This window comes from Galeopterus variegatus, unplaced genomic scaffold (assembly GCF_000696425.1).
Source record: "Galeopterus variegatus unplaced genomic scaffold, G_variegatus-3.0.2 Scaffold571, whole genome shotgun sequence".
NCBI classification, from domain to species: domain Eukaryota; kingdom Metazoa; phylum Chordata; class Mammalia; order Dermoptera; family Cynocephalidae; genus Galeopterus; species Galeopterus variegatus.
The window spans coordinates 403,700-414,079 of record NW_007726682.1 but is presented as its reverse complement, the minus strand read 5'-3'; the positions used below and the strand labels follow the sequence as shown (position 1 = coordinate 414,079).

Below are 10,380 nucleotides of genomic sequence, written 5' to 3'. Positions count from 1 at the left end.
ATGTTTCATTTTGTCCTTAAAGAGAAAGGACAGAGGGTGAGAATCTGTTTTTCTGATAGCTGGGATATCCTGGGACCATTTTTTGGTTCTTTAGAGCAATATTTAAAATGTAAGCCCCATGAGAAACAACTTAACCAGTTTTTTTGTTTTTGATTTTTTTTAGGACTTTGTTTAGAAAAGCTGCCTGTTTCATCTTCTACCAGTAATCTCTGGGATATCCTGGGACCATTTTTTGGTTCTTTAGAGCAATATTTAAAATGTAAGCCCCATGAGAAACAACTTAACCAGTTTTTTTGTGTTTGATTTTTTTTAGGACTTTGTTTAGAAAAGCTGCCTGTTTCATCTTCTACCAGTAATCTCCATGTGGACCGGGAACAGGATGTCATTACCTGTTATGAGAAAGCAGGGGATATTGCACTGCTGTACCTCCAAGAGATAGAAAAGGTAAGTGAGGACCATGCGTTTGTTCTAGCTGATAATTTTTTTTTTCCAGATCAGATTGTAGACAACTGTAGTCAACCTCTGGGAAGTCTTTAATTTGTCTGCCTCTGGGTGCAGCGCTTTAGTTATATTCCTTAATGCTAAGGAGACCATGGTAGTGACTGTGGTACCTGGTGAAAAATATATGGTTCAAAGTTTGTGAAGCATTTTAACACGCTTTGGGTGCGAAATGACAGTATGCATCTGTTAATACCCTAAGCACACTGAAGCTGGGTAATCGGTCCCATTTCTTAAGTAAAATGGGTTGAGTTTAATTTGTACTTGTGTGGAATCTATGCCAACATTTGTTCACCTGACGTTTGGGAGACTTTACCTTGATGGCAGAGGTCTGCTGGGGACTTCAACTGACCTGCTTAGAGCTTGGAGATACTTGGATGATCCCCTGAGATCATGTGGGATGGTCTTCTTCCAGCAGTCAGTGGTTTGCCTATGGTATAGGAATGGCAACCAGCAGCTGACAAGACGGTCTTCTGAGCAGAGAACCAGTGAGGCCCTGAGCTCAAACCCTCAGGCAGAGGAGGCTCAAGGATGGATGGGGCCTGGGTGGTGTGGGCAACTTGTCTGTTTAGAAGGATCCTTGTCTTTTGGTTCTGCTTTTTCCTAAGTTCCTTCACCTCTTAGCCTCTATTTTCACATCTCTAAAAAGAGCATATTTCATGGAATTCTTGTGGGAATTATATAAGGTCATGTGAATAAAGGTACTTAGCCCAGATTCAGGAACATATTGGATTCTTTATAAATGTTACTTATTTGTATTAATAGCAGTAGCTCCTAACAGTCCCTGCTGCTAGTAGAACTTCCTGGAGTTCTAACCCAGGCAGGATGCTGATATTAATACCTTCAGACCCAGAGATGCAGCCTGTGAGATGGTTTGAAATGATTAGAAATCCTGTGAGACTTTGAAAATGATCAGATGTCTTATCTTCCATCAATTTTCTGGGCTCTCTGTTTCCAAAAGGATTAGAATAGAGAGGGACTGCCGAAGCCTTGCTAGCTTTTGTTATTTTATAGATGTACAGACTGGAAGTTATTTTTTTCACAAATCATTTTGTAGTGTGTTGCTGTGTGTAATAAGGACCAGAATTGCCTTTTAGGAGGCAGGGGGAGTGGAGAGAGAACCACAGAAGAAGAGGTGGACAGAATGATGGGAAACCTTTGACCTGGCCTTGACCAAAATGGATTATAAGTCATGGCTCCTGATGTCTGGGAATTCAGGAAGGTATTTGGCTGTCTTGCCAAAATGTTGTTCTGTCAGAAGGTTGCTAAGAGAAAGGAATTATTTTTTGGTATTCAAAACTTATGATATGATCTTTAGAGAAATGATTATGCAGGCCACTTTCAGAGTCCACGTTACTTCCACTGTCCTGCCTCCTGGTGGCCAGTGCTTGGCAGTGGAGAAGTCTGCTTATCTCAGTGGAGCTGTTTTTGTTGACCACACATCCATGGCCATTGAGGGGCCCTTATTTTGTAGCTTACTCTTCAACTGTTGTCCAGACCTGTCATTTTGGAACTGTTCTGTGTGGCCTTAATGATGTAGGAATTGGCAGAGCTGGATATACTTTCCATTGTATTCATTCATAACCACCCATTCACTATTGGGTTCCTTAGCCAGACCATCAGGGTGACTCACACAATCAGAGAATTGTAAAGAAAAAATTTTTTTTGATCTTGGGAAAATGATGATCATAGGATGTTAGATTTCAAGAAAATTGAGGTCTAGGAAGCGAGAGCCCAAGGACACACAAGAAGTTAGGTCAAAGCTGGTTCTAGAACTCAGCCTCCTGACACCTAGTCCAGGCTCATTCAGTTCATTCTCCCAGGCCACTGCAAACAAATACAGAGCCGTGTCGTTTCCCCACAACTTTACTTACAGAAAGTGCTCAAACAGTATTTGACCAGGTGGCATGGGGAAGCAACTTCTTCAGTCTGGGGTTAAATCTCTCTGTATGTAGATGACTTTCAAATTTCTGGTTTTGATTTTTTAGTATGAGTTTTCCTTTATGGGAAACCACTTTGGGCCTCCCCATATTTCAGCAAGCTGGGGTATTAGCAATGAGAGACACTAGATGAACCTAACATCTGTTTTGACTGTAGTAGGTACTGAAGAAATTATCTGTTGATAGATCAGAAGTCCAGGAGGGAAATGACTTTTCTTAAGTTATTCATGGCCTTGGTGGGAAGTTCAAGGGTTTTTATGTGGCAAGATAGATAATTAATTGTGTGCTATGCCGACGATATCTGGTTGGCCTTTTTCTTTTTTAAAATTTTGAGCTTAATTTTAAAACTTAATTTTGATTTAATAAGAATTTTGCTAAATTAAAAACAGAAATGTTAGGGAAATGGAATCTGAAAGAACTAAAAGCCTTGGGCAAGCCTAGGCAAATAGTGCTTTGCTTTCTGACTGGCCCTGTGAAGTAGGAAATCCCATGTACTGCTCCTATATCTGTTCTGCTGGGCAGAGGCAGCTGCGCAGTGGTTTCCCCCTCACTTCCCAGCTGTTCTATGGTGAACAAACTTCTGTTTGCTAGGACCTTTGGGCATTTTATTTATTAGTATTGGCTCTTCATTCACTAGCAAGAATAAAATTCGGGGAGAACTTTTGAAGACAGTTGTGAGTATCATGAAAAATGTTTTTTCATAACCTGGAACCACCAAATCATGTTTCTGAGGCAGTGCCATTCTCTGAATGTCTCTAAGGGTGGGTATGTTCAGTGATGTTAGAGTTGTTTGTTTCCCGAAGGGCAGTGACTCTTCAGAAAGGGGGCTGACCTTGGCTTCTCCTCGGCTGCTAATCTAAGCTGTGAGAGGCAACAGAGCACTGCAGTAAAGTGACCCACCGGTGTTGGAATCCTGGCCTTGCCACCTCTTAGCTTGTGGGACTTTGGCTAAGTTGCTCAACTTCTCTGTGCCTCAGGATCCTCATCTATGAAGTAACAATAATAATTGCCATAAGGCTGTTGTGAGGATAATATGGGTTAACTCATGTACTTACCAGTACCTTGTTATTTAGCACACAGTGAATGTCAGCTTTGTTGTCATTTCCTGTTCCTGTGTCACCTGACTGGGGAATCTTCTCTAACCACAGAAGGTTTCAGATACTTAGATAAAAATCTAGACTATTGAAAACATACTATTTCATTAAAAATGTTAAGGAATTTTTAGGGGAATGTTTATGGAGTAATTTTTTCAGGAACCTTTGGTTTTCCTTCTTGCGCTGAAGCTAATAGGGCAATGTTTTGCTTGGAGACCCTCTATCTGGGTTCTATATTTGTGTTCACTCCTGATTGTTTGATGTTGGTCAAATCGTTATTTCTGTGTGCTTCAGCTTTCTATTTCCATTCTGCCCGGCTTGTCTAATTTCATGGGGCTGGAGAACCAGCATTTACTGGACACCAGCGTGTCCCAGGCAGTATGCTAGGAGCTTTCCATGTGTTATTCTCCCCCTTCTTCCAAATGTGGAGGCAGGGCCAAAGAAAATGTGACTAAATGAAAGCTGTGTGCATTAAATATTTGTTTAGTGTTGTCCTTGTTTTGTTAGGGTTACAGAAACATCTACTAATAGTCTTCTCTGATAGTTTGTTTTCTGAGGGGAATAAAAGATACCTCTAAATTTGTGCATATAGAATAATTTAATCAAATAAGTTAAATTAGAGGAGATAGAATTAGAAATGATATAGGATGTCCTTGATTAGTTTATCTTCAGATGGTGGCATTATGCCAGCAGTAAATAAAGTTATCTGCCCTGCAAGGAGATTTTAGTGGTGCAGAGATAGGAATAAAGATGACTTCATCCTTGGATATCATAATATGAACCCTGCTTTTGGTAAATGAAATCATCCTGTTTCTGTCCTTTGCACGCATCAGCCAACCAGCTGGTTATGGCTTTCTGGAGCAGGAGTAGTGCCAGAGTGGAACTTCACCTTCTGCTGACAGTTCGTTTCTTTACACCCTATTTTAGAAAAGAAGTTAATGCTAAATTATGGGACATCTGAAAATTTTTATTGGCTTTTTTAGTGCTAAAGTTTTGAGAAGAAATATCAGGTCCCAAATATTGCAGTGCCCAACCCAGATTTCCGCTGTTCATCAAGGACTTGTTCACTGGGCAGCATGGTCATGCCTTGAGTTTATGTCCTTGCTAAAAGAAGAACTTGCAGTGACCTAGCTGAGGTGTAGGATCCAGAACTGGATTAGATTAAAGTTACTGTGTGTCTTGAATTCAAACCAGGTGTCCTAGGAAAAGCACTCAATGCTGCTGAGAAAGGCAGGGTGTGACTCCAGAGGTCTAAGTGGCTGTACTTTTGGCTTTAAAATGTGAGATGATAATGAGAAGGCAGATTCTTCCTTCTGTTCCCCATTCCAGTCCTTTAATTGCTTTCTACGGGTTATACTAATGTCTTCTACCTTTGGAAGTACAGGAGAGTAGTGGTTGCTTTGCAATCTGGACAGGGTTGGTATTTAAAAGTTATTTTGCTGATTTGTTAGGTGAAAATGCCACCTTACAAGTTTGCATATTTTTGGTTATCAGTGAAGTTGATATTTTTTCCATATATTTGCTTTCTAGTTATATATTTTTTTCTTTTCTTAAGTAACAGCGTTTTTGAGATATAATTCACATACCATACAATTTATCTATTTAAATTGTACAATTCAATGGTTTTTAATATATTCATAGAATTGTGTAACCATCACCAATATTTAATGCCTGAACATTTTCATTACCCCAAAAAGAAATCCTGTACTCATTAGCAGTCACTTCCTATTTGTGTTCAATCTCCCAAGCTCTAGGCAACTGCTAATCTACTTTCTGTTTCTATAGGTTTGCATATTCTGGACATTTCATATAAATACTCATTGACTCATACAATATGTGATCTTTTATGACTGCCTCCTCTGGTTTAGCATAATGTTCTTGAGATTCATCCATGTTGTAGAATGTGTCAGTACTTCATTTCTTCTTATTGCTAAATAATTTTCCATTGTATGGATGTAAATATGTTGTGTTTATCTATTTGCCAATTGATAGACATTTGGGTTGCTTTCACTTTTTTGGCCGTTAGGAATAATGCTGCTATAAATATTTGTATACAAGTTCTTGTGTGTAGAAATGCTTTCATTTTTCTTGGGTATATTCCTAGGAGTGGAATTGCTAGGTCATGTGGTAACTTTATGTGTAACCTTGTTATATCCTTTTTTGTCTGCTTATACTTTGTGTCTACTTTTTGGAAGTAGTGCTTTTCTTACAATTCGAATAAACTGTATCATAAATATGTTAACCCTTTGTCATATTTGCTCTGAATATTTTCCCAATTGGTAATTTCCTATTTTTAAGTTGCTTATAATTTTTTTTGTATGCACTCTTATGTATTAAAAAAAAAATAATGCTGGTAAGCTCACAGATTTTGAATCTGTATATAGTTGAACCTGATTATCTTCTTTATTATGTTTTATTGTCTTTAAAGCTTGAATGTTGGGATAAACCCCCCGCTAGGATTTGGAAAGTTTTCAACCATTTTTCCATATCTTAAAAAATAAACCCTATAAATCCAAATCTGCTTGGGATTTATTTTGGTATATGATATTAGAGATGACTCTAAATTAATTTTTCCAAATGTGAGTGCCACTTTAAAATGATCTTTTCCTTTTCATATTTTTTGTCATATATTTTTAGTCATTCAATAAAATTTTAAATACTACGGTAGTTTCTGGCTTTCCCATTTTGTTGTATCGCACCAATATGACACTGTTTAACAAGTTCTTCTTTATGATGGGCTTTAACATCTGAAGAAGTAGTAATTTTTACTTTTCAGAATATCCTTTGTTCTTTTCCCTTTGTACTTCCAGATGAATTTTAGAATAATTTCGTTAAGTTCAAGAAAAATCCTGTTAGGATTTGAATTTTTACTAATTCCATGCATTGATTTGGACACACATATTTATTCTTCACTCATCTATGACACTCTTTCCATTTTGCAAAGACTTTTTATATTATAGATTTCAGTAGGTTTGTTTTATTCCCAGGTCTTTTCCATTTTTATTACTTTGTGATTAGTATGATTTTTTTCATTATATTTTCACATATGAGAATGTTTATACTTTTAAAATTTACTTATGCAAACATTTATTGAGTGCCTTCTATGTTCCGGACACTGCTTGACACCAGGTGCACTAGAATGAGTAAGCCACAGAGCATGTCCTTAGGAAACTTACCATCTCATGAGGACACAGCTCCATAACCAGTATGGGGAGTGCTTTTGTATTCAGAGAACTCTGTGAGCCCAGAAGAAGGTGTTGGACCAGTGTGGAAGTTTAGGGACAGCTCCTGGAAGAGATGACACCTGAACAGAATCTTGAAAGCTGCCAAGGGTAGCAATATAAGATTATTGGCCATGATACTGAACCCTTTTATAGAAATACGGTTGATTCTTTTCATTTTTCTAAGAATACAAATCTTGAGCACGTGAATGATTTTTGTTATTGTTATTTCTTCCTTTCTAATATTTTCCATCTTATATCTCTCTTATGCCTTATTGCCAGAATTTCTAAAATAATGTTAAGAAATAAAGGTGATGGTAAATATCCTTTACCAAGCATGATCATATGAAGGTAACTCTTCAGTGTATCTCCATTAAGGATTATAATATTTATATGCTCATTAAGTTTCTCATTTGCAATATAAACTAACCATATGAGGTAGATATTATTATTTCTGTTATATAGATGAGGACAGTGAAGATCTGCGAGATCAGAGAAGTTGTCTTGAGTCCAAAATGGTGAGGAATGACAGAGCCAGGTCTTGAACCTGGATCTTTTGACCAAAATATTTGGCCTCTTCCCCCATGCTAGCATGCTTCCTCAGTCATTGGGTGTATGCTTTTGCCAAAGTAGGCTGCGCTTGTTAAGGATACTTGTTGGCAGTCTTCTCACAGGGAAGTGTTTATCCACAGAACAGGTTAGTGGCTTCAGTACTGCCAAACAATGCTTCTGCCCAGGCTTAAGTGTTGGAGGCTCTTTGTAAGGAAGGGATTAAATTTAAGATGCTTAGACTTCAGAGTAAACCCTGAGCTATGTTATTCCCTCTGCTTCCGTGCTTCTTTCCTATTCTTCCCACTTGTAACCTAAAGTCTCATCCTGGCATCCCTGACCTCTTATGTTTTGGACTTTGATCTGCAAGCAAATACAGACCGATGAGATAAGGGAGAAAGAGCTGAGTTGTGGAGTCAAGTGGACCTGAGTTTCAGCACCAGGTCTAATGTTGCCTAGCCGTAAGATTTGGACAACTCACTCAGTGGACCAGAGCCTCAGTTTCCCCTTCAGTAAAGAGAGGACAATAGTGTGTATCTCAGTGGGTTCTTGTGGGATAATAAGTGAAATAGCCTATATACCCACATAGTACCTAATACACAGTGGGTTACTTTCCTGTTGCCTTTTTCCTGCATTGGTGATTGACCTTGAAAATTTATTTATTCACTCATTTATTACATATATTGGATGCTCACTCTGCACAGACACTGTGGTAGACACTGGGTATATATATTAGTAAGTAAAATATGCATAGCCCCAGGCTTTATGGGATTTGTATAACAGTGATGGGAGACAGCTAGTAACCAAGGAAAAAATACATTGATTGTGCAATGAAGAAATAGAAAAGGATAGTGTACGAGGGAATACCAGGGATAGGCCTACTTTATGTTGGTTGGTTAGGGAAGGCCCTTCAGAGGAAGTAACAATCAAGCTGATATCTGAGAGATGTGAAAGAGCATATGATCCAGATTGTGTTATAAAAAAAATTATTCAGGCTGCTTGTGGAGAGTGGAAGGAAAGTAGGGAAGCAAGAGAGGACATGGGGACTTCATTTAGGAGGCTACTGTAGAAATATAACAGGAAGTGATGGTAGCTTAGATGATGTAATGATAGTAGAAATGTATAGGCAGACATATCTGAGAAATGGTTATAAGGGACATGGTAATAGATTAGATGTGAGAGGAGAGTGGGTGCTAGGGCTCACTCCCTAGTGTCTGACTTGGGCAGGTATTTAGATGACAATGCTGTTTATTAAGATGGGGTGATAATAGAGAGTTCAGTTTTGACTGAACCCAGACTCTTAGAAGTATAATCATGCTCACAAGTTCCCTGCAGGTGGAAGTTTGGTGGCTCTTGTCCCAGGAAGTCATGCCAAGGGCTAGGAGAGAGATACCTCATAAGAGGTCCTTGAGGATGAGCCCTATCCCTGAGATCCAGGTGTACAGACCTGGCCTCAGACTGAGGCTGGACCAGGATAACCAGGAAATTTCCCTCCCCCAACCAGCTGCATAACCAACACAGCACCAAGTAACAAGTAATGGCAGAATACTGCTGGAAAAGGGGCATGAACATGTAGAGAGACTTGCTCTGTAGCACAAACATGGGGGGACTGTTGAAAACTGAGACTGGAGCAGAAATACTGAGAAAAACATTCCGGCATCCCAAACCCCAGAATACGCATGAGTTAGCCCACTGCTGGAGGAATTTGAAGTCTGTGATGCACCAAAGATATCTATAGAAACAACAAAACCAAACCCCAGCTCAGCTACTAACTAGATTGACTTAATTTTCTACACTTATGGCCTGATGGAAGAAGGGTGCCCATTTTGGAGTGTATATATTATTAACCTGTTTTTTCCCACACACAGTGTTCAATATTAAAATTTAAAGAATGAGACACACACACACACACACCTCACCTCACCTCACATAAATAAACAAACCACTGTAAAGAGATAAAGCAATCAATGAAACCAAACCCAGAAATGACCCAGGTGTTGTAATGATCAGACAGGGACTTTAAAATAACCATGATTAGTATGTTAAAGGATATTGTAGGAAAAGTATACAACATGCATGAACAGATAGGAATTTCAGCAGAGGTGGAACTATTAAATCTAATAGAATGTTGGAAGTAACAAAACACGATATAGGAGGTAAAGAACTTTTTCAATGAGCTTATTGGCAGACTGAACATGGTTAAGAAAAATATCTTCATGTTGAACATGGGTTAATAAAAGTTATCCAAACAGAAACACAAGAATGAAAAAAAAAAGAGTGGGGAAAAAAATGGAATCGAGTATCCAATAGATGTGGGAAAATATTATACATGTCTTTGGAGTCCCAAAAGGAGAAGAGAGAGAAACAGGGGCAGAAGAAATATTTGAAGAAAAAATAGCTGAAAAAAATTCAAAATTACTGAAACACAGCAAAACCATATGTACAAGACACCCAGAAAACACCAAGAAATATAAAAACAAACATGCACTTAGACACATCATAGTCAAACTCTTGAAAACCAAAGAAAAAAATCTTGAAGAAAGCCATAAAAAAGAAGAAACCTTAAATACGGAGGAAAAAAGGTAAGAGTTATAGCAGACTTATCATCAGAAGCTGTACCAGCCAGAAGACATTGGAGTGGCACCTTTAAAGTACTGGAAGAAAAATTGAAAACATTTTTCAAAAGTAAGACAAAGTAAAGTTCTTTTTAGAACAAAAAAAAGTTGTTGAGAGGATTCACTGGCAACATATCTGCTTGACAAGACATGTTAAGAAAATTCTCAAGCAGAAGAAAATATAGATCAACACAATGAAATGAAGATCATCATAAATATCATTTAATAAGAGTCAATAAAAAGTACCTTTTTTATTTTTAATTTTTTAAAAAGATAATTGACTGCTTAAACCAAAAATAGCAACAATGTATGAGTTTTAATAAGAGTCAATAAAAAGTACCTTTTTTATTTTTAATTTTTTAAAAAGATAATTGCTTAAACCAAAAATAGCAACAATGTATCGTGGGATTTGTAACATACAGGTGATGAAAATAGCACAGATGGGGGAGGAAATGGAAGTATA

At 37.9% G+C, this 10,380-nt stretch overlaps 1 protein-coding gene across 1 annotated transcript in view; it reads left to right on the top strand.

Moving 5' to 3' along the window:
* Nucleotides 1-10,380, top strand: part of TTC7B (tetratricopeptide repeat domain 7B) — a 252,642-nt gene that overhangs the window by 45,311 nt on the left and 196,951 nt on the right. Inside the window, exon 4 of the mRNA XM_008570126.1 lies at nucleotides 314-444. Within this exon, the coding sequence (XP_008568348.1) occupies nucleotides 314-444 (131 nt within the window). The remainder of the gene's footprint in view (nucleotides 1-313; nucleotides 445-10,380) is intronic.